Source organism: Aricia agestis, chromosome 9, assembly GCF_905147365.1.
Source record: "Aricia agestis chromosome 9, ilAriAges1.1, whole genome shotgun sequence".
Classification (NCBI taxonomy): domain Eukaryota; kingdom Metazoa; phylum Arthropoda; class Insecta; order Lepidoptera; family Lycaenidae; genus Aricia; species Aricia agestis.
The window spans coordinates 1,657,596-1,684,735 of record NC_056414.1 but is presented as its reverse complement, the minus strand read 5'-3'; the positions used below and the strand labels follow the sequence as shown (position 1 = coordinate 1,684,735).

At 35.7% G+C, this 27,140-nt stretch overlaps 5 protein-coding genes and 1 non-coding gene across 7 annotated transcripts in view; 3 read left to right on the top strand and 3 right to left on the bottom strand.

Annotated features, from left to right (window-relative positions):
• LOC121730343 (neuroblastoma-amplified sequence-like) overlaps positions 1-11,966 on the top strand; it is a 33,425-nt gene extending 21,459 nt beyond the window's left edge. Inside the window, exons 30-42 of the mRNA XM_042119349.1 lie at positions 2,312-2,499; positions 2,796-2,957; positions 4,219-4,379; positions 4,762-4,952; positions 5,785-5,918; positions 6,609-6,698; positions 6,819-6,944; positions 7,263-7,433; positions 9,123-9,370; positions 9,753-9,876; positions 10,736-10,847; positions 11,216-11,335; positions 11,596-11,966. Of these exons, the coding sequence (XP_041975283.1) occupies positions 2,312-2,499; positions 2,796-2,957; positions 4,219-4,379; positions 4,762-4,952; positions 5,785-5,918; positions 6,609-6,698; positions 6,819-6,944; positions 7,263-7,433; positions 9,123-9,370; positions 9,753-9,876; positions 10,736-10,847; positions 11,216-11,335; positions 11,596-11,898 (2,130 nt within the window). The 3' untranslated portion in view covers positions 11,899-11,966. The remainder of the gene's footprint in view (positions 1-2,311; positions 2,500-2,795; positions 2,958-4,218; positions 4,380-4,761; positions 4,953-5,784; positions 5,919-6,608; positions 6,699-6,818; positions 6,945-7,262; positions 7,434-9,122; positions 9,371-9,752; positions 9,877-10,735; positions 10,848-11,215; positions 11,336-11,595) is intronic.
• On the bottom strand, positions 2,620-2,692 carry Trnaf-gaa. Its single transcript has one exon. It is a non-coding gene; the product is annotated as a tRNA-Phe (tRNA).
• A 1,260-nt stretch (positions 11,967-13,226) lies between the features above and the next one.
• On the top strand, positions 13,227-14,525 carry LOC121730241 (30S ribosomal protein S11). Its single transcript, XM_042119203.1, has 4 exons — positions 13,227-13,479; positions 13,556-13,787; positions 14,101-14,166; positions 14,373-14,525. The coding sequence occupies exons 1-4, from the start codon at positions 13,310-13,312 to the stop codon at positions 14,478-14,480; spliced, it is 576 nt and encodes a 191-aa protein (XP_041975137.1). The 5' UTR covers positions 13,227-13,309; the 3' UTR covers positions 14,481-14,525.
• On the bottom strand, positions 14,517-16,712 carry LOC121730238 (proline-rich protein PRCC). Its single transcript, XM_042119200.1, has 7 exons — positions 16,642-16,712; positions 16,281-16,541; positions 15,900-16,105; positions 15,772-15,825; positions 15,226-15,669; positions 14,844-15,059; positions 14,517-14,661 (listed from the first exon to the last, which is right to left on the bottom strand). Exons 2-7 carry the CDS (start codon positions 16,387-16,389, stop codon positions 14,575-14,577), a joined length of 1,116 nt encoding a protein of 371 aa, XP_041975134.1. The 5' UTR covers positions 16,390-16,541; positions 16,642-16,712; the 3' UTR covers positions 14,517-14,574.
• Positions 16,713-21,349: 4,637 nt separating this feature from the next.
• LOC121730239 (coiled-coil domain-containing protein 124) lies at positions 21,350-22,882 on the top strand. 2 transcript variants are annotated; one of them, XM_042119201.1, is made up of 5 exons: positions 21,350-21,446; positions 21,551-21,720; positions 21,827-22,006; positions 22,227-22,333; positions 22,689-22,882. In XM_042119201.1, the coding sequence occupies exons 2-5, from the start codon at positions 21,562-21,564 to the stop codon at positions 22,870-22,872; spliced, it is 630 nt and encodes a 209-aa protein (XP_041975135.1). In that variant the 5' UTR covers positions 21,350-21,446; positions 21,551-21,561; the 3' UTR covers positions 22,873-22,882. The 2 variants fall into 2 exon arrangements, with proteins under 2 accessions (XP_041975135.1, XP_041975136.1); XM_042119202.1 differs by having other exon boundaries at positions 21,432-21,446; positions 21,535-21,720.
• A 203-nt stretch (positions 22,883-23,085) lies between these two features.
• Positions 23,086-25,522, bottom strand: LOC121730237 (2-(3-amino-3-carboxypropyl)histidine synthase subunit 2). The gene is made up of 6 exons (XM_042119199.1): positions 25,332-25,522; positions 24,884-24,996; positions 24,560-24,771; positions 24,217-24,423; positions 23,806-24,065; positions 23,086-23,617 (listed from the first exon to the last, which is right to left on the bottom strand). The coding sequence occupies exons 1-6, from the start codon at positions 25,470-25,472 to the stop codon at positions 23,183-23,185; spliced, it is 1,368 nt and encodes a 455-aa protein (XP_041975133.1). The 5' UTR covers positions 25,473-25,522; the 3' UTR covers positions 23,086-23,182.
• Positions 25,523-27,140: the final 1,618 nt, after the last annotated feature.

Genomic DNA, 27,140 nt, shown 5'->3' with positions numbered 1-27,140 from the left:
TACTCAGTTGTATTTGTATGTACCATCGAGGAAGTTTATTCCTATGCAATTGACAGACCAACGTTATTTGGTCGAATATGTCAATTCAATGTTAATTGTGATCTGTCAGCTGGGTTTGACGTAACGCAACCAAACTACTTAGGACCCCGATTTGCATAGGAATTAACTTCTCTGATGTGCTTTAGTAATCAATAATAAAATTAAAATAAATTGAATAATTAAGGGGGGCTCCCATACAAGAAACACAATTTTTAAGCCTATTTTTGTTCTATTGTGGTACGGAACCCTTCGTGCGCATGTCTAACTCGCACTTGGCCAATTTTTCAGACCTCGTTAATTCCATAATAAACTATCAGAGAAGTTGATTCCTAGGCAGATGAGGGACTTACGTAGTTTGGTCGCGTTACGTCAAACCCAGCTGACAGATCAAAATTAACTTTGAATTGACATGATCCGACCAAATGATTTTGGTCTGTCAACTGCGTAGAAATCAATTTCCTCGATGGTACAACAAAAAGATCATTATGTTATTATAAGTTTTAATGAAAACATTTAGGCATACAAAACTACATAACAAAAATAGTTTCGCTGTATATTTATATAGTGTTTTATATAGTCTCTCTACTGTCGTCACAAAGTGAATTTCAGTTCTTTGTGGTCAGAGTGCCGACTCAAGTTTTATCCATCTTCGAGGTGGAGGAGTTCTGGCCCGCCGGTGTAGTTTACCGGAGGTTCCGGGGGAAGCTCCCGAACGAAGCGCGCATCACGTCGCTGAAAGAGACTTTACGTGATAAAGTGTAGTGTGATTGTGTGTGTGAATGTGTAAATAATATATATTAGGATAAAATAGTTCGGCGTGCATCCGTTGTCTGATTGCCATAACACAAGTGTTTACTGAGCATGGGATTAGACGACGTGATGTACGCTACCTAGCTTTTATACTATTGTATATTATTGTATGCTTAATAAAGAATTTGAATTGAATTGAATAGTGTTATATAGTGTAAACTCTATATAACGACACTGAAGGGACCATGCATTTTATGACGTTATATGGAGTTGTCGTTAAATGGAGAGAAGAAAAATCAATACTTTTTCGTCATTATACAGTGATTTTCTTTTACTAACCGTATTTACAGTTTGAAAGTTTATGTATAACTGAGAATATTATGATAACGAATAGATATTAATAATCCATGACTCCTTATTATTAGTTAGGGACTAGGCTATAAAACAGCCTACACGTGCAATCAATCTCAATTTGTAAACAAAAGGATTAATTTCTTAGAAAGTTCTGTATGCATGATGCCGAAAGTCGAGTTTATTGCGAGCTAGGATAGCAATGCGACAAAAAAACGTACACAGCTGCGCAGTTTTTACTAATTTTAGTAATTTAAAAGGTACTTTTTAGTGTTAAATTGTTGTATTGCTGACGTTATTGAGAGTGGGTGTGATGCTATGTAGAGTGTACCATTGTATGGTAGACAAGCTAAACCAACCAAAGTCAATTGATTTTGACGCTTTAGAGAGTTTGTCGTTAAATAAAGTGACGTTACATGGAGTTTACACTGAGTTACTATTTTCACATAGTAAGTAGAAAATTTTGTGATACTAATAAATTATAATATTTTTAAGTCCCAACATACGTATGCGTTATCATGTTCAAACTATTTGAAATTATAGTTTGTGCGTTCTAAGATGATATGGGTGACAGTTTTCATGTTCCTTGCTACGGGTTTTTTTTACAAGAAAACAAAAAAAATTAAAATGTAATAAATTATATTCCATCTACAAAAACAAATGTTTTAGGAAACAACATTCATTTACAATTATAGGTAATTGTAAATGAATAAAAATAAAAAGATGCTAAATGCTAACTTATTAATAAAAAAATATTAATATTAACTGTGAAATAGGAGTATAAAATTATTGTTACGAAAACATTTGAAAATGTCATATGCATGAAACGGAACTTATGTCAATAGAGATAGACTCTGTTGAATCGAAATCAAATCGATAAAAAAGGGCGGCCATCTTAAATCGCCGGCACCACTGAAATGTCAGTACGTAATCGATAATTTCGATTGCAATTCCTTTACGACGTGATTCGATATTATTAAACTATCGATTAATTTTTGTTAGGTAACTTCCCTACTATTGTCAATTATAATGTGTCACGCATATCATCATAAAACGCACAAACTATAGCTGTTTGCCGATTTGCAAAGCATTTTCGAATCTACTTGAACGCACAAGTAAAATGTCATCAAGCCTTTTAGAAAGTGTCACTAATACACAACACATTCTCTAGATGGCGCACAAGACGCTCGCGGAGAACAACGCGTCGGGGTCACAGATGTCGCTGATGCGGTCGTGGCTGCGGCGGCTGGCGGACGCGGGCGCGTTGCGGCGCGTGCGCGCGGCGGGCGTGCCCGTCAACGCGCCACTCTTCGCTGCTGATCCGGACTACCGTGTGCAGGCTATACATAGCCTCGCTAGGTGAGTATAAATATTAAGTTATGGCTTAGCCAAGGTTAATTAAACATAATTTTATTAGATATGAATGATATGTGCAGCGCTAACCAATCTGATATAATATGACTTAAAAACAAAAAGATTTGCCGAAACCCGGGATCGAACCAGGGACCTTTAGATCTTCAGTCTAACGCTCTCCCAACTGAGCTATTTCGGCTTATGGTAAAGTTTTGAATTTATTGTTGTTTTTTAATATGGAGTCAACAGTAAAATATTTTCAAACAAAATGGTTTTACTCAACATACTCGGTCTGTTCTTAGGACGTGTAAGAAAGAGAATGTGGATATATCTATCTCACTCGCGCGCAAGTACTCTCTGGACCCAATAGAGGCGTGGCTGCAGTACGCCGGCGCGCTGACCGACCTCACGCAGCTCGACCCGCAAACATTGCCCGACGACTGCCCGCCCGGCGCCGCTGAAAGGTACAGTACACAAGAGCGAGAACGAGGATTAATTGCTGGACAGTATGCTTAATGTCGAACTGCTTTCGCATTTGAAACTGAACGATGCACAATTTGGCTTTAGAGCGGGCTTATCGACTGAACGTGCAATCTTAAGTCTTAAGCATACTCTCTCGTACTACACGTGCGGAAAGACAGCAGTTTATGCCTGTTTCCTGGATTTGTCCAAAGCTTTTGACTCAATTTTATATGAAAAACTTTGGGAAAAGCTATTCTGGGCAGGTGTGCCTGTTGAACTTATATCTGTACTTAAATATTGGTATGGTCAGCAGCGCAATTATGTAAGGTGGGCTGGGATATTTTCCGATGCGTATGGCTTAGATTGTGGCGTTCGACAGGGGGGGATCACATCACCCGTTTTGTTTAACTGGTACATAAACGATCTCATCTGTGAGCTCAGCAGTACGCATACTGGATGTATCATTGATGGAGTTTCTGTTAATAATCTTAGCTATGCCGATGATATGGTACTGCTGGGCCCATCAGTTGGGTCAGTTAGAAAGCTTTTATCGTTGTGTGAGGTATATGCGGAGGACCATGGGCTCAAGTATAACTCCAAGAAGAGCAAAGTCCTTGTCTTTAAAAGCAGTGGAGATAAAATAGCTCATAACCTGCCAATAAGGTTGAATAATGTTGCATTAGAGTTTGTAAAAACTTTTAGATACTTAGGACATATAGTTGCAGATGATTTGTCAGATGACGATGATATAGAGCGGGAGCGAAGGGCTCTGGCTGTTTGAGGCAACATGCTGGCACGCAGATTTGCGCGCTGCTCGTGTGAAGTTAAGATAACTCTTTTCAAGGCCTATTGTCAATCATTTTATTCGAGTAGCTTGTGGTTTCGTCATCGACGTCGGACAGCCAGTGCCCTTCGTGTACAGTACAATGACATTTTCAGGGTGTTGTTGCGGCTGCCTCGCTTCTATCTTATATCTGTCTCGTTTGCGCGCAGAATTTTTGGACCCTGAAAATATAGTTTCATAATATTTTCTACGCGGTAAATGGAAAGCGTATTAACAAAATAAAAAATAAACGACGTTCGCTGGGTGAATTTTTATGTTGAAGGAGTGTTATCTGACGTGACGTAGGCACATGGCCTGTCATTTTAGTTTATTACACAAAAAAACGTATTTTTTTTTCTTATCTTTCAAGCTACACAAGGATAAAACGTTGTATACTTTATTTGAGTAAATATTTAATTTTTAAATGTATTATGTCATAGAGTGGCGACAGCACTTTGGCCCGCCGTAAGCGGCACGCAGCACGCGGCACTTATCGCGCTGTTTACGGCGCTGAAGCAGATCGACGACAAGCTGCAATGGCACGGCCTCACACCGACAGAACACATCAAACTGCTGAAGAAGGCTAAAGCGGCATCGCAAGGTACTTGAAAGTACTGTTGGAAAGATAGAAAACTCAATTCACATATTAGAACACAGGAAACATAAAAAAAATCCGAACAAAGAAATATAACGTATAATAACTGCAGCTGTAAAATACTGGGTTTAAGGTTATATTATGTTATACTGTAATGAGTAATCATGGCTTTACAGGACGTTTGTGTAGACCATTTCTAATGCGTCAATCGCCACACTCTCATGCCCCGATTTTTGTTGCCTTTTGTAAGATATTTTTGAGTGACTTATTAAATGGCTTGCTGTTGTAAAAAGAAAAATTCGTGTGCGTTTCAAAATGCCCGACAGAAGTGTAACTCCAATTAATAGACTAGCGGTCTAACGCTCCCATAATAATATTTCTACGTCAGATCTGGACTACAAGCTGCTAGTCGAGCGCGGCGGTGCGGAAGACGCGGAAGTGCGGGAACACGCCGCGCGCATCATGCGGCCCGACAGCGCGGCGCTGCTAGGCAAGCTGTTGCGCGCGCTGCCGCCGCCGCTCCGCCCCGCGCGCACGCACCAGCTGTACGCCGACTGGCTGCGACACTACCTGTTTAGTGTGAGTACTGTGGGGATATGCGTGGTGGCCGCAAAGGACCGAGCGTCCTCATTCGGTCGGCAGATCTTCCTAGATCTGGTCAGGCCCTCTGACGTTATTTTAGATGTGATGTCTCGCGCTGATCTCGGGAACTTACATAGTGCGATTCTGTAGGCCTACTACGAAACCGTTTTGAGACTCAAACAATCGGACGAGAATGCTGCGTCCTGCTCTAACGACGTCATTTCACGTTTTTTAGAGTAGGACGCGGCATTCTCGTCCGATTGTTTGAGTCTCAAAACAGTTTCATGGTACAAGCCCAGGGTTTGCGCTGTTCGGTCGGCTACATTTTAGAATACTGAAATTAGTCATCTTGACTCTTGACACAATAAGTTTAGACTCGACAAAAATACATATTATTAAGGCGCAAATTGCAGTAGGCAAACACTATTATTACTGTATCTCACGGAAACGCTATACTTTTCTGCAATAAAAAACAAAGTAGCTTAAATGTTGCTTGAATTTTAACAAATATACACAAACTGTTTTAGTAGCTCTATATTAGAGTAATACAGTGGGGCTAAAATGGTCACATTTAGCAATTCCTCTCAATCAATTCAGCAAATGAATTATCAAAACTGTCACACTGACAAATGTCAAATTAGTACGAATTACTAAATATGAATTGCAAACAGACTTGCATTTTGCGATTTTAAAAGAATGAATCATAACATGATTCATAATATGATTCTTCAAAGCGACCATTTTAGCCCCGCTGTAATAACACGTATTCAAATAACACTAGGCGTGTACACAGTATAACAACACCCTTTTCACCGTTTGCTATTTGCAGACACCGCTCTCTGGCGGCAGCAAGAAGTGGATGCAGCAGTACCGGCAGTGCGCGAGCTTCTTCAACAAGCTGCGGCCAGCGGATCTGCTCACGTTCCTAGAGGCCGCCTGCTTCTCGCACGAAGCCCTCGCACGGTATGTGTATTAACGTTTGACCTTATGAGTGTTATTTCAAAAGTTATATATAATACGAAAATATTTTGTTACATAAACTGCGGCACTTTAAGTTTTTAATTATATATTACAATATTACAAAGATAGGTGTATAGTAAACATACCAAAACAACAGAAAGAGACGCTCAAGATGCCGCTAACAACCTAACAAATGAAGCCAAAAATTTAGCCTGTCACATATTACTTGATGTTAAATTAGCCAATAATTTTAGCTTCTGATAGCAGTGCCATCTTCTATGTGATTCTTACTTTCAATATATATATTTATTTAATTTCCCGTTATTATAACACTTCAGTCCAGTACTTGTTTGACATATTAAAAAGTCGTTATACAGTGTGTTTGTGTAAACACCGTTATCCTTGAAACCATCAAATGAGACCGTCAAAATGAACAACTTTTTCTATGAGAACAATGCTGGGAACTCAAAAAAATCCGTCTTCATACCCATACAAATTGCCGATTCGGGCATCCGTATGGGTATGAAGACAGCATTTTTTTTTTGAGTTCCTAGCATTGTTCTCATAGAAAAAGTTGTTCAGTTTGATGGTCTCATTTGATGGTTTCAAGGATAACGGTGTTTACACAAACACGCTGTATAACATTGTAGAGCTTCTTCAGTGTGTATTTTTAGCGATGATGTTGTGTTGCAGCGTGCCGTCCAACACCCGCAGCGTGATGCTGCTGCAGGCGGTGGACTACTGTCAGCAGGAGCACGAGGCTGATCTCAAGGTCAACAAAGGGTAAGCAATTTATCAGCCAGAGCGCCTGCAAATTCAGAGCCTAAAATATTTCCCATCAAAATGTATACTGCTTTTATTACATAAATATTAATATCCCCCCTAGTATAATTTTTACTATAGGGAGCTGACGTGGTCGGCGGCGGGTCAGGAGTTGAGTCGCTGGGCGCGCTTCCTGGACAACTATCACAGCGACGCCGTACGCACACTTATAGAGAACAGCGACGCGCCGCATGGCGACGCCTGGACGTAAGTTGCTATCGTGGCTGCTATTCTTAAAATATGTGGTTAGATCACTCATATCATCATAAACCAATAACGTCAAAATTTTGGACAATGGATAGAGATTCTAGAATATTTTTTTTATTACAACAGCGTTTGAGCTTTATCAGCGAAAGAATGAAACCCAGATATTGTCGAGCTATTTATTGTCTACTTATTCATATGTTGCGGAGTTGTTTTATTAATTTCCAGTTTTTGTGAGTTTAGCGAGATTCAGGATTGTGGCTAATTGGCTTGCCAAAATACAACCTCGAGAGGTGTTTACATCAAGTTCATACGTTCCAGCGAGCTAGAGATGAGTCACGGGTGCGGCGCGGCGTGCACGCGCGCGGCGGGCGCGCTCGTGGTATGCGGGCTGCGCGCCGGCTCGCTCGCCTCGCTCGTCCGCTGTCTCCAGCTGCAGACAGACGCGCTCGCCGTGTTCGCCCACTTGCTGCGGAACGCGCAGACTACAGAGTTAGCTATTAATTTGTAATTAAAAAAAAACTAAAAAAAAAACCGGCTGGAAAAATCCTGACAGAAAGCAAAGTTACAAATTTCACTGAGGCTTACTTATGCCAGGATTATTGTTGATCGTATGTCAAAACATAAATTACCTCCATTCTCATAATATATTTTAATATGATAAACATTTACAAAAATTAAACTTTAATGCTGCTAATGGATATAATGCGAGCAATTTAACCGATTCAATGCGGCGCACCTTTTTGAAGACTTTCATGCGTGGCGGCATACAATTTTCTCGTGACACGTGAGCCGTGTCATACGCCATAGAAGTAGATGACACGGCTACCGTGTCATCCGCCACGTTCAAAAAGGTTTATTGTTTTTCTTGGTTTTTACGTGTTTATTAACTTGATTTATTTAATTTAACCCAAAACATTGATGTTAACGGAAGGCTACGTTGTTTTGAGTTGATTTCGAGTAGTTTTACGTAATACAAATCCTTCAGGTACTTAGCACGGGACCAGACTGACGTGGTGTGAAGCGTCCATAGATATACAGGCTGTAACAAAAATAAGTGATAATATTTTAGGGTGTGTACGTGTTCCTTGTAGAGAGTTCACTGTGAAAGTAGCAGCGCTGAAAGACCAAAATTTTTTTTCACTTTTGTATGGGAAAACTCGTGACGCTCGGGCCTTTGCCCATACAAAAGTGAAAAAATTTTTTCGTCTTTCAGCGCTGCTTCTTTCACAGTGAACTAACTACAAGGAACACGTACACACCCTAAAGTATTATCACTTATTTTTGTTACACACTGTAGATATATTATAAAAAAAAATCGTTAGTGGGTTAGTACTTTGATGTCAACGCAAGTATTTTTCTACATTATTGTTTAAAAAAATTGCGAGAACTTGAAAGTCTAAAATAATATAGAATAATATGGGCTCCCAATATTACTTCTTTATTTTCTTAAAAGTTTACTACTAAAAAACCCGGCCGCACATTATCCGAATTTCTGATCAGAAAAATACGTTTTGACACGTCAGAATTCTGATAGTATGCGGGGTCCACAATAAAATAAAAACAGAGTGCGTTCGGGCTAAAAAAGAAGACAGCCCCTACTTTTTTCAATTCACGGAATATTCAGAAACGAAGCCTATAGGCTTATTTTACGTGGAAAATTAAGACGGTTTTGTTCGGAGTAGAACCTTCTAAAGTGTAATTTGAGGGAGATACAATCACTTTCTAAATGACACGGCTCACGTGTCATACGCCACACGTTAAAAACCCATAAGACGCGACTGCCGTGTAATCAGCAATGAATGCACCTTTTAAAAAAGGTTGACGGCCCCTACTTTTTTTCAATTCCCACATTATTCAGAGGCGAAGCCTATAGGCTTGTTCTACGTGGAAAATTAAGATGATTTTGTTCAGAGTAGAACCTTCTAAAGTGTAATTTGAGGGAGATACAAGCGTTTTTAAATGACACGTTTCACGTGTCATACGCCACACGTTAAAAACATGTATGACGCGGCTCCCGTGTCATCCGCACTGAATCGGTTAAATGTCACGTAGAGCCAATAAACTTATTACGTGATATTTAAAGTTGCATTACAACCTATTGGTCGAATTTCAGTTATCTTGTTGTTAACATCATGAAATCAAACAGAGTATATATAATTATAAATGCTCTTTCCGCAGAGAGGTCCAAACGATCGTCACCCGTCTCACACAGTACCACAAAGATGGCGTTCAATTTCCTGAAGAACTCCTCGAGGAGGCGATGGAGGTGGCGACTGCCCACAGTCTCCCGCCGCACCGCCAGCTCGGCCTGCTGGCCCTCAGCCAGAAGACCAGGCTGGATGATGATGACGGCAAGGTGGCGCAGTCCACGCTGCAGCTGTTCCAGAGTGAATGGCCCGATGATGAATACATGATGGGATTGACGAGTAAGTTTATAGCAATTTTGAAGTAATAAAAAAATATTTACACAGTGAATTATAAAACGCTATGTAAATTTTTTTAATAGACAGTCAATTTCAGCTATATAGTTCAAAATTCCTTTACAACATTGTCATTTGTAAATCACATGACAGACAAAGACAGCGACCCTTAATAGTTAAATGCTTTATAAATATCCTTATTATTATTATTAAGACAAAACACTTCTGAATAGCTCTAACACTCAAAACTGTATTTTCTTGTCTCTGCAAACATTTTAGTCGAGAGACGTCCCTCGACTAAAATGTTTGTTGTATTATAGATAACACATTATTCGTCTATATAACAAGTTTCTAGAATTTATGCTTAATGACTAACTGTTATCCGCAGCGGAGTCTCTCAGCTCTGCCGAGGGGCGGTGCGGCGCGTACGAGCGAGCGCGCGACGCCGCCGACTCGCCCGCGCGACGCCTGGCGCTCGCGCACGCGTTACGCTGCTGGCCGCGGACTATGCTGTGAGTGTATATTATTCAAATGACAGTTAACCCATACATATAACATCGTGGGGTAAAATTTTACCCCACTCGCATTCAAACTGGATTTTTTTTCTTAGATATTAATTACAAAATATGCAAAAAGCTACGAATAATAAAAAATATTTATTATTCGTAGGTAAAAAGTATAAAATTAAAATTCTAAAAAATGAATTCATGTATTTAAAGGCAAAAATAAAGATAATGAATTTCAACTCTCTACTAGCTTTAAGTGCTTACGGAATTTTACTTTTATTATTGTGTCGTTGTAACCGCTAGAAAGTAGTTCAGCGGGGCTAAAATGGTCACATTTAGCAATTCCTCTCAATCAATTCAGCAAATGAATTGTCAAAACTGTCAAACTGACAATTGTCAAATTAGTATGAATTACTAAATATGAATTGCAAGCAGACTTGCATTTTGCGATTTTAAAAGAATGAATCATAACATGATTCATAATATGATTCTTCAACGCGACCATTTTAGCCCCGCAGACGTCGGTAGTAAGAAAAGTGTTTTGCGACAAAATTTATAACTATGTATTAAAACATTCAAAACTATGGGCGATGTTTGCTTGAACCTAATCCATCTCTAAATCAGTCTCTACCTTGGTCTCTACTCTCTACACAGTATAAAAGTTGTAGAGCCCAAAAATTACTGAAATCCTAGTACAACGGTTACATATTTTACTGGTACCGTATTAAACAATCGATTTTCAATTCAGTCCGTAGAGCCCCAAAAATGACTTAAGTCCTAAGTAATGAACTCACGTTTCCGTTAGCTGGTACCGTATTAAAAATCGATTTTGATTCTTGCTTTAAATTTTTTTTCTTCTTGCCAGTGGTGAGCGCAGCGTGTGCTGCGACTACGTGCGGTGTGTGGCGGGGCGCACGGGCGCGGAGGGCGTGCTGCTCGCCAAGCTGCTGCTGCAGCGACCGGTGCTGCTGGACGAGGTGTGCATGACCAGAATAAGCTGAATCACTCTATAGTCTATCTCTATATAGTGTACTAGATAACGCCCGCCGTTTCGCAACTTCATTTATCGCGCGGGAACCACACATTTTTCAGAGTTTAAAAGTATCCTTAATTAATTCCCATTTCCCATAGCAAATTTCAGAAAAATCGGTTCAGTGGTTTGGACGTGAAGACTATCGTATAATGTTAGTGTGGTGTCTAAAATGACTTTATGGTGTTCTCATCTAGCCCAAGTGTCTTATTGATATCAATACCTGCCGTAGAATGATTTTTGGCGCTGTTATCTATTTAAAAAACTCTACGTATCTTTTAAATTTTATGTTCTAATATTATCTATATGGTACAGGAGGTGGAATGGCTGGCTGTCGATGACTCGCTAGAAGTAATTCTATTGGTGTGGGTCGTGGTGCTTAGTAAATGCGAGCGCGCTGCACAAATACTGCGCGAGTTGCTAACAAGGCGACAGGTAATCTACACATAATATTATGCAATCTTCTTAGGGCTGAGAGTAACCAATATACAAATCCAAAAATAGTGTTACCTGGGGCTTATAGTTCTTAACTCGTGTAACGTATTCGATTCAATGTCAATGGCGTTAGGCATATAATTTTTACAATTGCTTATATCACATGATAATGCTTAAATGATTAGCTTCTGAGGTCTCTAATATTTCGATGTTAGCCGATAAAAAGCTTTTTATAAACTCCTGTTATGTTTTCGTTGCAGCCTGATATAACCATATGCAAGGAAATCGACGACGAACTGATCAAGGAAATACTCGACCAAGGAATGTTCATAAAGCTAGTCTCGACCCCGTTATACATGTATATTATTAATTACATAATGAGCTCAGAAGCCACCAATGATGATGTTTCAAAGAAGTACACGGTGCGTTGGGCTACAGGCGAGTTGGTTAAAGGCAAATATCTGGCCGAAGCGGGCCATCTACAGCTCATGGCAGCAGGGGTACCAAACCCACTCAGAGGTTTTAGTCAATCTGTGCAATATTGCAGGAATATGGTTAAGTAAATTGTAATAATCTAATTCGATTATATTATGTGTATGTTGAATTTATTTATTAATAGTAATATAATATGAAATATAATAAATGTTGTTTCTTTACAGTTTTATTTTATTTATGAAGTTTTGAAATTTTTAGGTTTTCACACACTTAACGTTTGCTCAGTTCATATTATAAAGCATACATTATTTTATACAAAACTCTAGGCGTTTCGCAACTACCTCGTGTCTAGAACAATTGAATATCTATTGTGTCTGTATTTCCCACTATAATGTATTGAACTTGTTCTCTTGCGCGAGAGTCATATATTATTTTCGAAATAAAAACTATCCTTTGTCCTTTCTGAGGACTCAAAATATCTTCTATAGAATATAAAGAGATTCTTTTATTTAATTAAATCAAATCTTCAATGGCAGGTATTAATGATAATATTAATGCGTACGTAATACCTGCCAATAAAATATAAGGTTCTTTTAAAGGTGCTTATTTTTGGTTACTAGGACATAGGACGGTAGACCTTTTTGCCGGATATCTGTCCATTAAAAAAAAAAGTAATGTCAGTTGACTCCAGAAATCCTATGGTTACAAAAAATGTTCGGCAGTTGGCGGTCTGATACGTAGTATCTCTTCTTAGTCTGTGGACATTGCCTACTACACAGATTACTAGTATATATTTGGCCTACTATTTTTAACCGACTTCCAAAATGGAGGAGGTTATACGTTCGGCTGTATGTATCTTTTTTTTTTGTATGTTCAACGATAACGACATATGTACAGAAATAGTTGAGATTTAAAATTTTTGACATCACATAACATATACCTATAATTATAATTGTACATAGCTTAAGTCCTTTTTACTTTTTATTTTCTATTCTGTATATGTTGTGTGTTGGAAAAAATAAACGTATTCTATTCTATTTAGACGAATTCTGAAAAAGGCACTATTATAGACTAAGCCAGGCCGCACATTGTCCGAAATTTCTGATACGAAACAGTTGAACGTCCGCGCTGTCTCTTACATTTTGTACTGAGCCGAGTGAGCTCGAACTCGCCGGAAGGATATTTCGGATAGTGTGCGGGGTGGCGGTCCGGCGAAATTCAACTGTTTCTGATCAGAATTCGGACAATGTGTGGCCGGGCTAAGAGTTATTTATTAATACTTTTTAGTTCATATTATTATTGTTTTTACCTTGGAAGTCGGTTTTAATTTTTCCTAAGGACACAAATGAAAAAAAAATTGGCTGTCACTTAATTGATGGCAATGATGGCTGTCTGCTGTCAATGTCATTTGTCAAAATACAATTTCTAGCAAATATATACTAGTAATCTGTGATTTCTAGGTTAGGTCGGTACCTATTTAATTTCATTCTAAAAGAAAATAATACGGATTATAATTAATTAAATATTAAAAAACACAAAATGTTAAGTGCTGTTAGAAATTGTGTAAGACTCTCAGTGAATCCTCTTGTGCGCTCTCTGCAGACCACAACTCCTGTAGCCACAGAGAAATTTGACCACAAGAGGATCCCAGCAGACGACGAAGGCGTACAAGGAGAAAAAATAGTCGATCTAGACGCAGTTCTTAAAAAGTACTGTGCAATTTCTTACCGTAACAGAGTCAAAACACTGTAATATCCTTCTTATTCACAACTTTCTTACTTCCAGGAAGCAGAATCTATTTCCGACCCTCGAGTCTGATGATATGTTATTCGATGGCACACCTTACAAGAAACTACCTGTGGTAAACGTTCGCGTGAGCCAGAACAACACAATTTTTACCCTAACAGACTATGAAGGAACAGTAAAGATCATAAGATCATGTGGTATAGAAGGCTTCAAAAATACGAAAAAGGGGACTAATATAGCCGCTCAAACTACAGCCATTAGCGTTGCTACAGTTAGTACTAGTTTTTTTATTATTATTTCAGCGGATCTGATAGCAAACACAATATTTCATATTATACTAACTCATTGCTACATATTGGGACATGTTCACAAGTATAAGATTGCTGTCATGTTACAAATTATTACCCCTCTGTATTAGCAGTATGATCTTCTTCAACTAAAACTTAATCTTACTCAAATATCTCAAATATTACTTAAGGTATATTAACCCATCAATCCCTAAGCAGGGCCCGGCTGTCGCATATCAATTGAAAATCTATTGTGTCCACGATCGAGGGATTAACAGTATGTTTTGCATTTTTCAGAAAGCAATAGACAAAGGATTCAAAACAATCAGAGTCAAAGTAAGAGGGCTAGGGCCTGGTAGATTGGTAAGTTAACTTTTTAACCTAATAATTTGATAAAACCATAGCATTCAGAGAATCCAGAGGTAGTAATTTATGACATTTCTTTACCCCTGGATTTCCACAATACTTTAGTTGTTTGAAACTACAACTAACAATACATTCTTACTACAAATAAACAGTTTCTATTAATATTGAGATAGAAACTGTTTATTATATTATATATTTTTTAGGCTGCTGTAAAGGGTCTACAGATGGGTGGCTTGGATATTGTATCAGTGTCAGATGACACCCGGGTCTCATGGAATCCACCACGGCCAAGGAAGGCTAGGAGATTGTAAATTGTATATTTGTCTATTAGGAATAAAAATTTTAGAAATTTAAAATCGTTTTATTTGTTTAAAAATAGTGTTAGTAATATTTACATGATTCATTCTAAAATCCATATTTGGATTGAGTTTTTCTTTTAGTCATTCTATTGTTGGCCCATTGGTTCTGTAATTCTGCTTCATTTGCTTTAGCCTGGAAGGAAAAAAATATTATTATACTGGATTTAATCTGAGGAACATTGATGATTTTCTAAGATTAGAAGAAGTAAATGTGAACGCTTGATTGTATTTAATGTGTAAAACAGATTTGTTAGCAACTTTTTGCAGACTCAATGCATCAGCTTGCAAATAGCCTTAGAATAAAAATAATGTTACCTGATGAGCCAAGTATGTGATCTGGTGTTTCCTTCTCTGTTGACTAGTGGGCTCATTCCCTCGCTTCTTGCTGGCAGACTGCCTCGTGCTGGTGTCATCCATCAGGCCCTTCAGCAGCATCTCCCGAGCATCATTAAGAACTTCTTGTTGGTTTATATCTATTATCTGGATCTCCTCATGCTTGCGCTTACCTCTTGAGCCACATAACTTTAGAATCTAAATAAAAATATTATGAATTAATTCAGGTGATGTGAAACAATTTTTTACAAAGTGACAGAGGGCAAATTAAATCTTTGTGGATACTTTAATGGTTAAATAATGTTTATAAATACAGAACTAAAGAATATTTACATTGTTCTTTATCTAAAATATTAATACTTACTGCTTCTTCAGTCAAAGCCACTTCATTTGAACTTTCAGCTACATTATTGGTCTCCATCTGTTCTGAACTAAATGGTATATAATTTTCTTCTGGAATTTCATTCATAATTTCCTCTTTCTTGAAATATGACTCTATGCCTCTTGGTGCTGTATTTGAGTCTTTCTGAGAGTTCCTTTTATCTTCTACGTCCAGTGGTATATCATCAGGCAAAGCTTCCACCGGTTTGTTTATTGAGAAAAAGTCATTTTGTACTTCATCATCACTCTCATCGGAATATTCAATTAGTGTGGATGGTTTTGCCGCAACTTTTGGTGATGGGAGAGGCACTTTCTTCTTGGCACTGGTTTGTGGTTTTTGCTTTACTGAATTTGGTATTAATGATGTTGATGAAGATGAGAAGCCATTTTTTGGCTGTGGCAGCATACTCAGTAGGCCAGATTTTTTCTGAAATTAATGAAACCTTCAAAGGGTGCTACAAATATTGTTCATAATTTAGATTAAAGGTTCAACTTAGGGTTTGGAACAAGCGTTATTTTGGAAACTTACACCATTTGTTGTTTTAGGTTTAGCAGTTGATACAAAGTCTTCCACATCTTTAAACTGTAACAAAAAATATATTGTTTAATATTATAAAAAATTACAAACATAAAACAAATCATTTTAGTAATACTTACATCACTAAGAGATGGTATAGTTATTTTGGGTTTGGGTTTTGGTGCAGTAGAAGGTGTTGCTTTCTTGTGAAGGAATTCATCATCCTCCTCAACAATTGTTATTTTTCCTGATGTTGGCTGAGGAAGTTGAAAAAATAAACTTTTGTCTTGTTCACTTTCTTTTTCATTATCTGTTGTTGTTTCATTTTCTATGATCTTATTCACATCTGGAATGTTTTAACTTATGTAAGCATTTTATACAATATTACTGGTAGTAAAGCAATAATGCAACTATGGTCCAAACCACAAGTCACAAAACATCTATAATTTCTATAAAACTCCTTCACTAGAATTATGTTAAGCCTTATGTGTGACGTAGAAGTAAATAAACAATGTCTATACCTTGTTTTAATTTATTGTCTTTTACGTTTGTGACTAAAATAGCGCTAGGACCATCTTCATCCTCTTCATATTCACTAGAATCACTATTATCATAGGCTACCAGAGCCATTATTACTTCTGGGTCATATGGTAATAACTTGATTATTTTCTTGTTAAAAAACCTTAATCAAGTGTGTAAATTAGACAATAAAATGTGAAATGCTTCTTAGTATTAGGATATTCAGAGTTGTGATGGGAAAAAGATGAACTATGTATCTGAAACTGTTTACACTTTATTTATTTTATATAGGTACGGAAACTCGCTTGCGTAATATTTACAATAAAAAGATTAAAACTATTAAAGAACTTGTGTACAATTTACCTACAAACCACAACTTTGTCACAACTCACAAGAAAACTGTAATTGAAAAACAACTAAGAAATACGTCAATAAAGAAATGAAAATCATTACGTAGTATATGACATTCTCTTTGAAAGAAATGTCAAAATAAGGACTTTTTTTTTTAATTTATTGGGATCTGGAAACGAGTCCTTTGCTCAAAAAAAAATACAATAATAATACAAAATACAACAGATTAAAATTAAAAAAAAAAGGAATGTCTTTCTTCTATGTTGGTTCTCACCACAGGCTCTCACCCATAGACTTAATATATACATAGGTTTATGCTCTCACCAATGTTCACTGCACAATTTACAAAAAAAAAAAAAAAACAAAACACTACGGTACCTATTTACAATAAAACTTTTTCCATCGTTGAGCATATATAACGGTATAAACATTTGAAGAAATTGTAATTAGACAGTAAATCTTCTGGGCGGCGGGGTACACTTATATCTTCATCTTTACAAATTTTATCTATTTCAAAATAAGGACTTCTTCTCAGTGTTGCCAACTTTTTTTTTACTCACCCACCAAATTCGGCAGCGTAAACCACCAGAAACCGCTAAAACCTAAATGGCCTCTCAAACCACCAGAATTCCACTAAATAACATAAAGGCAGCAACAACCTATCTGAATATAATTTGAAAATAATACAACAATAACGTCATTATTATTATGAAATAATTATTTGTTACTTACTACAAAACTTTAGTCACCTAATATGTACCTATGTATAAGTAGGTACTTAACTAAAGAGTAAAGATGAACGTCTTTAGAGGAATCATTGTCATTTACTTGTTCAGTTTGTGAAGAATAAATTTCTTTAGTTCTAATTTTTGTAATAGGTACGGTATTTGGTATTATGTTGTTATTACAGCATATGCCTTCGCGTGCTAATTTGCACGAAAGAAAGGCGATCAAATTTCATCCGGTTTCTCTGTTAAGTCTTGACAACATCCATCATGCTAAATAATCGCTCTATATCAGCGTTAGAATGCGGCAAAACGAATAAAGATAATAATAATATTATGATTAAGTTTCTAGTGTGCGCTTCAAGGGAATTTTATTAGAAACATAATTTAAAAAAAACTAGTGGTTTAACGTCGAAGCTACCACTAACTTAAAAAATCTAATCCACTAAGAAATCCGCTAGCCACTAAAACCAATTTTTTTCCGCCGAAAGGTACGTCTAAACCCTGGTGGTTCTAATGGAAATTCCACTAAGTTGGCAACACTGCTTCTTCTTCTTTAATTTGAGATATAAGCACAAGATAAGCATATTAAAAATATACCGTAATTATATTAGAGCATTTCTCTTTTAATTTGCCACTTGTACTTTAACGGTCGTATGAATAAAAACTTAGCGAAGGTTTACAACAGCTTTATAAGCCTGTTGTAAAATTTAATATGAATAAAGGTTCTCTAACAGTGCTCTAACACCTTTTTAAGGTGACAGTTGTCAAAAAATAGCGCGCCTGTTTTAAACCTATTTTAAGAACATTTTAAGCATAATCGATATGAATAAACGTTTGCTAACAGTTGTTTAGGCGCGAAACGTCAAATAGGAGTTCGCAAACTTTAGTGAAGCCTCGGACCTACTTTAAGACCATTTTAAGAGACTGAAAATGGACGCAATATCGAGTATTATCGCGATTTCTGACATTATTGCAATTTCAAGAATCAGTAAGGGTCTCCACAGACGGACCGCATTTCAACTGCAATCCAACCGCAAATTGCAGTTCAAGTGCAGTTTAAATCCAGTTGACACGATTACGGGTCTACACAGACGGATCGCGTTTCAACTGCAATCCAACCGCAAATTGCAGTTCAAGTGCAGTTTGAATGCAGTTGACACGATTGCAATTCGACTGCAATAGAACTGCAAACCATACAGTTTACACGACTGCACGCCAACTGCAACTGAACTGCAATCCGACTGCGCGTTTAGTTTGCAGTTCTATTGCAGTCGTGTCAACTGCATTCAAACTGCACTTGAACTGCAATTTGCGGTTGGATTGCAGTTGAAATGCGGTCCATCTGTGTAGACCTTACAATAGAACTGCAAACCAAACGCGCAGTCGGATTGCAGTTCAGTTGCAGACTTGCAGTTGGCGTGCAGTCGTGTGAACTGCATACTGACTGCATCTAAACTGCACCATCCTACCCGCCCGCACGGTCCGCTCTCCAGCAGTGCAGTTTGGATGCAGTCGGTATGCAGTTCACACGACTGCACGCCAACTGCAAATGAACTGCAATCCAACTGCGCGTTTGGTTTGCAGTTCTATTGCAGTCGTGTCAACTGCATTCAAACTGCACTTGAACTGCAATTTGCGGTTGGATTGCAGTTGAAATGTGGTCCGTCAGTATAGACCCTTAGATACATTGTGTCAAATGCACTAATTGTAGGCCTCAAAAGTAAAACAGAATAAAATAGTATTTTTAGTTATCTTCTCCTTCTTTTCATTATTCTTCTTCTTCTTTTATTATGGCGGCCTTAGTGAGTTGCCAATGTCAAAGTCTACTTTGCTCTATGATTTATAAAATCCATAAAGTACATTTATTTTTTCTTTACTCTTTATTTTTGACACATTGAATACAATTTTTAATCTGTGGAATACAATAAATTGACACACTGCCAACATTACCAAAAAAAAATTCTTATAAAACGTCATCTAAATGTATTTTACTTAGCGAAGGCTTAGCAAGCGTTTATTCATATGGAGTGTTATAAGACGGTTTTTAACTTTAGTGAACATTTTAGTTAGAAAGCTGTTAAAACGTTCACTAAGATTTTTTTATTCATACCACCGTAAGTTTATACCATGTCCCACGACTTTGAGCGAAAAAATGGAATATGTAGTTTCAGTAAATTAATGTGTTGTTATTTTTTACTCATAGGTCGTTTTATAATTTCCCTAAAATATAAAAATAATACAGTAAATTATTAATTTTCTAGTAAAATTAAATAAAAAACCAAAACATAATCATTTTTATTGTATGAAAAATGAATGTTCCATTTTAAAATGCATAACTTTGAATTGAAATATTTTTAAATTTATTCATATAACCCACATTATTTTTTATATTTGATCTTTGCTCAATATTAATAAGATTCAATTTTCGACTGCTTTGTTAATATAAAACCAGTAAATAGCGGTAAAATTAATAAATAAACCGTGTCCCAGAAAAAGTTCCAAAAAGGAATTTCCTCTTGTGTTACCCATTTTAATACACTTCAAGAAATAAAAACTACCAAGACTGCCATTATTTGCGCTGGTAAAACTAGCAGCTATCACTGTTTATGCGGCCAGTGTTTATTTCATTAGTTTCAGTTAGTTTTCAGTCAGCAAAATACACGAGTGCACGGGTCTTCAATACTGACGCGTGTGTTGTTTCCAATAGTGTGACTGCTTTTACTAGGTAAGTCTAATTAATTACTAAAATTTTACTTTTTTGTATCCTAGATAATATTATTATAAACAGTTTAATACCAAATTTTGGATAGTTTTGCCAAAAAACTGTGGTGTTTGAGTGTTGCATTTTTAATCTTTCTCGATACCTTTTCATTTTTTCGGCTGCGGACATTTCACAATAGGAAACAACATACGAGACAGTAAGTTATATGAATGCATTGAATAAAAATTACGTATTTTAAAATGGGACATTCATTTTTTTATACTTTAAAAATGATGTTGTTTTGGTTTTATATTTAATTTTACTAGAAAATCAATCATATTTTACTGTATTGTTTTAATATTTTTCGGGAGATTATAAAACGACCTATGGGTAAAAAATAATAACACATTTTACTGAAACGACATTCAATTTTTTCACCCAGTCGTGGGACATAGTATTATGTACAAATGGGAAATTAAAAGAGAAATGCTCATTAAACTCATTTTTATTAGATGTGTCATGAACACAGCTTTATATTTCCTCCTTTGTTACCAGTACTCCTTCTTTGTTACTGTCCCAACATTTTCACTTTCTTTTTAATTTATTTCGTTTATATTCTACCAAAATAAATAATTGACTGCTAGTTAAAAGAACCAATACCTAATTTTTATAAAAGATACAAACTGGAATCCAGGTACTTATATTTTATATTTAAACAAAACTTTATGTGTGATTTGCTGTCAAGGTAACAGAAAAAAAGTCCGTAGCGAAATTTAACGATAAATTACAATTTTAATACATTATTTTCACTTTATTGATTTATTTTTTATTTATATTTTTATTAAATAACTATATCAAAAGGAAAAATATGCAACTTTTTAAGATATTGTTAAAAAAAAAGGTAACACAATAGAAACCAAAATTCTGTTTTCCCTCAGTAATTTAATGTTTTAACGGTTTAAATCCTCTAATTAAGAGGTTACTTGTACATTGTCTAAAAATGTATTATATGTATATTACACCGAACATCGCTATCAAATTTAATTTATTCATATTTTTTCTATTTTGATCAATTTTGAAAAGTAGTGGCAAATTTTATGAGAAATGCTATATTAGCCGAGTGCAGGCAGCAGCGCCCCGTCCATGAGCTTTGAGTTTTGACTCTTGAGCACTTTAAAGTTTAAAAATTTAAAATGTAGTTAGTTCCGTCAATGCTGGCAAATCCAGTGTAGTTATGATTAACAAAGAAGAAGAAAGAGTGTTTTGACATTCCCATTGTCACTTGCTTTTGAATTTGTGGTTCGAGAAAATATAAAAGGAAATTGCTGAATTCGTGAGATTATTTATAATTCATAAATCTAATAGATATTTCTTAGAAGCCATAGAAGGTAGGAAATCTTAAATACAAATTAAAAAGTGTCGATTTGAAGTTATAAACTAGCAAAAATCAGTACAACTTTAGGTGACTTTAGTAAGATTCTTTTATTTCTAGAAGTAGTTACCATGCCGAAGAAGTTTGTGGGAGAAAATAGTAAAGCTGTAGCCGCTAGGCAACGAAAAGAAAATGCAAAACAAGAAAAAGAATCCAAACAAAAGAAAATGATTGAAGATGCCGAATGGGAGGACAATGACGATAAGCTCAAAAAGAAACAACAAAAGAAGGTATACTATTCAACTCAAACCATTGAGTTATAAAAGAAAATGATTCTGATATATCTAACTTATGTGATATACTGAAAAGTGAGGTTTGAAACTGATATTTTTTTAGGAAGAACTAGAGAAAAAACGTCTAGAACAGCTTCAGAAGAAGGCAGAAGCGAAAGCACTATTGGAAAAGGAGTTGGAATCTATCAAGGGAAAGGCACCCCCACCTCCTCCCAAGATTACAAGAGCACAAATCACTTCTATGAAAGAAAAAACAATAAAGGCTGAACCAGAGAAGCCTGTGGTAAGTATAATACTAAATAAAGTGTAGATATTTAAGGCTATTTACCATGCATGATACCATGTTATTTAACATTTTTTGTTTGTATAAGTGTCCTCTATCCAAATATACTACTTTTATCATGCTCGAAAAAATCCAGATGGCCGGCGGCTAGATATGCCACAAAGCTCGTACCCCTTTTGTTTCTTGAAAAAATTTAAACATTACTCTTTTGTTATTTCAGCCTGCTAGAGTTGTAGTTGAGGAACCTCCACTAGAAGAAAATATTAATAGACTTCAGATTGAAGGAGAGGTGGCCCAGTCTGTTGATGAAGCATTGTCTATACTGAAGTATGTTATTCTAATTAATAGATAATATTAATATAATCTATTCATTGTTATTTTATATATAATACTAGCTATTTGACCGAGCTTTGCTCAGTATTTGATGAAAATGACATTTTCTAAAAATGATTCCTAGCTAGATCGATTTATCGCCCCCGAAACCCCCTATATACTAAATTTAATGAAAATCGTTGGAGCCGATTCCGAGATTCCAATTATATATATATATATATATATATATATATATATATATATATATATATATATATATATATATATATATCTATATAAAGATATAAGACTAGACATTCCGTGAAGCCTACATTAAATAATTATAATAATAAAGTATTTCCTTTTTCAGTGACAAGTCCGAGATTGATAAACACCCTGAGAAGAGACTAAAGGCTGCATATACGGCATTTGAAGAAATTAATCTACCAAGACTAAAGGCTGAGAACCCAAGTCTTCGGTTATCACAGCTCAAGCAAATGCTTAGGAAAGAATGGACCAAGTCACCTCAAAATCCACTCAATCAAACTTCATAAAATAGATTATCTTATGATGAATTGGATTTTCCTACACCAATATCAAGTTATTTACAGTTTAGAGGCTGCTGAAAATTGAATAAATTTATAATTTTTTTTTAATTTAAAAAATTCATTTTTTAAAAGACGTGAAAAAAAAATTTGCTTTGGTCAAAATGTTAAACATTAGGAAGTGAAGTTTCTCTTAAAAAGCATGCTGAAATAATAATAACATAGTATTTAGGATTTATTATTTAATCCCAAGTCTCATGTTTGTATTATAAAAGATACAAATATTGTAAATACATACATAAAAAAAACAAATTTTTTATTAATTTGGTTCATTATAATACTGCAATGGTATTCCTTTTCTACCTTCTTCTGCTATTTTAACTTCCGTCTCTCCCAGTTTCTGTTCCAGACCTATCCAAGATCTATCTTGAAGGTTTTGGCCAATGTTTTCTAGTGCCCAGTTTTGATTCTCCATTAGTGCCATTTCTGAATTGTCACAACTTTGTACTTTTGTCTCTCTTATCTTCCCTGTTATAAGACTGACGTCTGTGCTTTCCAATATGTGGTTAACTTCACAAAAATGTCTATTCCCTGGTAACAACTCATCATAATCTGTGACATGGTGGGTGGAGTAGCCATCCCTGTTTGAATTTAATGCCAATTCCAGTTCATATGGGTAAACAATAGGTTTATAGAAATCCCTGTTATTGTACAATTCGTTTTCTGGACAAGCAACCATTACATAAATGTCAATCTGCAAAATATAATCAAGTTTTATTGAAACCCAAACATAAATGCATTCACTAGTAATAAGTACTATGTTTAACATATAAATTTATTAGTCAATAGTTATTTTAATAGGTTTCTATTTTAATGCTTTTTTATGCCTACCACATCCACACATAAAAACAAGAAATTATTATAAATAAACAATTTGCTTACCTCTGGAAAATTAGCAAGCTTGGCTACATTAGGTTTTCCAACTGAGACAATGTAGCTTTTCTTTCCATTGATTTTGCAAAGCTGTTTCAATCTTGATATTATATCTTTTGTCTGGTCACCGGCAAGCTTACAGATCAATATGCCTACAGTGTTAGCATCTTTACATTTCTCAATCAAATACCTTCTCCTTTTGAACCATGTTGTCTCATTCAGAACCTCTGTTACTTTTGAATCAGGGTCTAGGAGATACCAACTTGCAGCTTAAAAAAATCATTATAACAAAAAGTCAATATTAATAACAAAACTTTTAATAATAATTAAAACTAAGGATTATGTATGTTTGACTCATACAATTGATAATTGATTTTATTTTTACTGGAGATGTTGAACATCATAATATTCAGTATTTACCTTTGATAGAGATAGTGAAATTAAATAATGTTTGTCCTCTGGAGCCAACATACACACATGTACATTCTTGTAACACATCTACTGGATGTATTTGATTATCTTTGTCCTTGACAACTCTTCCGCAGAACTTCAAAGGTGGCTTACACAATTCTATTGCAGCTAAATAGCTGTCTGGATAATTTTGGAATAAAATTCTTGATATTTCATCTGAAAGCAATATTTAATTATGAAATAGGTAATAAAATATCTGTACAATCAAGATTTGTTGACCACTAAAAGCAGAAAACAAGAAAAAAAACTTAAAGTTATAAATGATGATGACAAAATTTCAAATCTTCCTTACTTTTACAATGGTCATATTCTGAGTCATAGAACAAACATATTTTTGCATGTTCTTTAAAGTTTTGTAGCAAAGTCTCCAATGATTTAATATCAAGTTGCTTTTTGGGGAGAACTATGTAAACGGGAATGTTTGTTTTGGTGAAACAGGACTGACCATAGTGCACTATGGCATCACCAGACACATGCATAGCAGCAACCGCATCTACACAGCAGCTGAAAATAATAATAATTACATAATACATTATTTATGATGAATTATACAATGTTTTTTTTGTTTTTGATTATTTGATTATTATTAATATACATTTGATTATTATTAATATACCTAGCATATGAGGTGTCACCCAAGATATAAACATCAGCTTGAGTCCTATTTTGGATTTCTTTATAAACTTTAGGACTTGCACATAAAAGTTCATCAGGAAATTGTAGACAAACCTGTAAGAAACAGCAAATCTCTCTAACACCAATTTGTTTTTAGGATTTTTCTTCTTCTGAAAACTATTGTAATGGATAACATAATATAAGTACACAGCATAAAGTTAATGTACCTAGCGAGGTATATTAACTTTATTTCTACGACTTTCAAAAAGTGTATCATAAATCATGATACCCATTTTGAATAAAATAGATATTTTATTTTATTTAGGTACACAGATAGGAAAAAGTAAGGTTATTAAAACAGGTGTAAATGATCCAAATAAAATATCGATACGGGACAAAGATAATAATATTTCCTCAATATATTAACATTTACGATAGGTACTACCTACCTTATTAAAATTGTTATCAGATATCCATTTGCAGGTTTCTTTTACATCAAAATAAGATATAATGTCATCAAAATCTTTAGATTCTGTAACTTCGAGTTCTCGTTCGATACATATTTTTCCATCAGTAGTTAAATTGGCCATATCAATTTTATTTGTTTAAAATCGTTTTTATCATAAATAGAAACAGTTGAAAACACAAAAAAAATATTAGCAAAACATTAGCAACGAAAACCAATGACATAAGAAACACAGTGTGTATGTATTATCATGGTATTATCTATGGTGTGTACTGTGTACTGTGTGTGTTATACATTGACTTTTATAGAGTGGACTCGGCATAATGGTTTCTACCAAATCAAAATACTGTGGCCGGTCCGCCATTTTATGTTCCGGTTTTCCGAGGTACATAACTGTCAAAGTGTCGTATTATAGGGATGTCCAAATTGAAAGAAAATATCGATATATCGATACATCGATATTTGAAAAAATATCAATATCGGTCTCGATATATCGCGAAAAAAATAGGCACTTGAAATGTTCACAAAATAACAGGGATATACGTGGGAGAGCCATGCTTCGGCACGAATGGGCCGGCTCGACCGGATAAATACCACGTTCTCACAGAAAACCGGCGTGAAACAGCGCTTGCGCTGTGTTTCGCCGAGTGAGTGAGTTTACCGGAGGCCCAATCCCCTTACCCCTACCCTATTCCCTTCCCTACCCTCAACTATTCCCTTCCCTTCCCTACCCTCCCCTATTACCCTATTCCCTCTTAAAAGGCCGGCAACGCACTTGCAGCTCTTTTGATGCTGCGAGTGTCCATGGGCGACGGAAGTTGCTTTCCATCAGGTGACCCGTTTGCTCGTTTGCCCCCTTATTTCATAAAAAAAAGGGATCGGAAACCGGTTTATGTTTCAAACCGGTTTGGGGTCAATGACCGAAACCGATTGGATTCCGGTTTTAGGTTTGGGTTACCGGTTAAAACCGTTTCAATCGAATGAAACCGGTTTTCTTTGAAACCGGTTTGGTAGAACGAAATTAATCGGTTAATTAGAAAAATGTAAGTGTCATATTATAATCTATTTTGTAATTCGCATCGTAATTTTTGTCCACGCAAGATAATTATGTAGACAAAGCTTAGACACAAGCTTTGTCTACATAATTATCTTTACTAGAGATCGCCCTATGGTCGAAATTCGACCTTAGTTTCAACGACATTAGGACTACTACCTACTTATATTTTGTAAAAAATATTAACTTTATCATTTTTTTTCAACTCTTGTCTCCGGGACTTAGCTGATCTCAGAATGGCCGTGTAAGCATTGTCTAATAGTATCTTAGATTCAATAAAAAAACTATAATCCATTTCCAATTTGTCAACTTGTTGTTAACAGACTTCAACCATAAATAAAAGAGTATAATTCGTATGTATAGGCTTGTCACTAAAAATCTGTCATTTCTCATGTGTGTGCGTTGTAGTGTGTGTAATGTTTTATTTGTTAAAAAAATGTATGATAAAAGCATAATTTCAAAATAATATTAGCTCGATGCACTCCTTCACCATATAAACTATAACTGTGCAAAATTTCATGCTTGCATTTTCATGTTTCCCCATTTTTCGTAAAAAGGGTTACAAAGTTTTTCGTTCGCGTATTAATATTATGATATTATTATTATCTTTAGGGTATATATCTTTACCTGTAAGTACCTTAAAAAAAGTAAAACTCAACCCTTATAAGATCAGTTTATCACGGTACATAATTAAATGAGTCCAAAGCCTGCGGCTTCGAACGACTCATTCAAAGATAT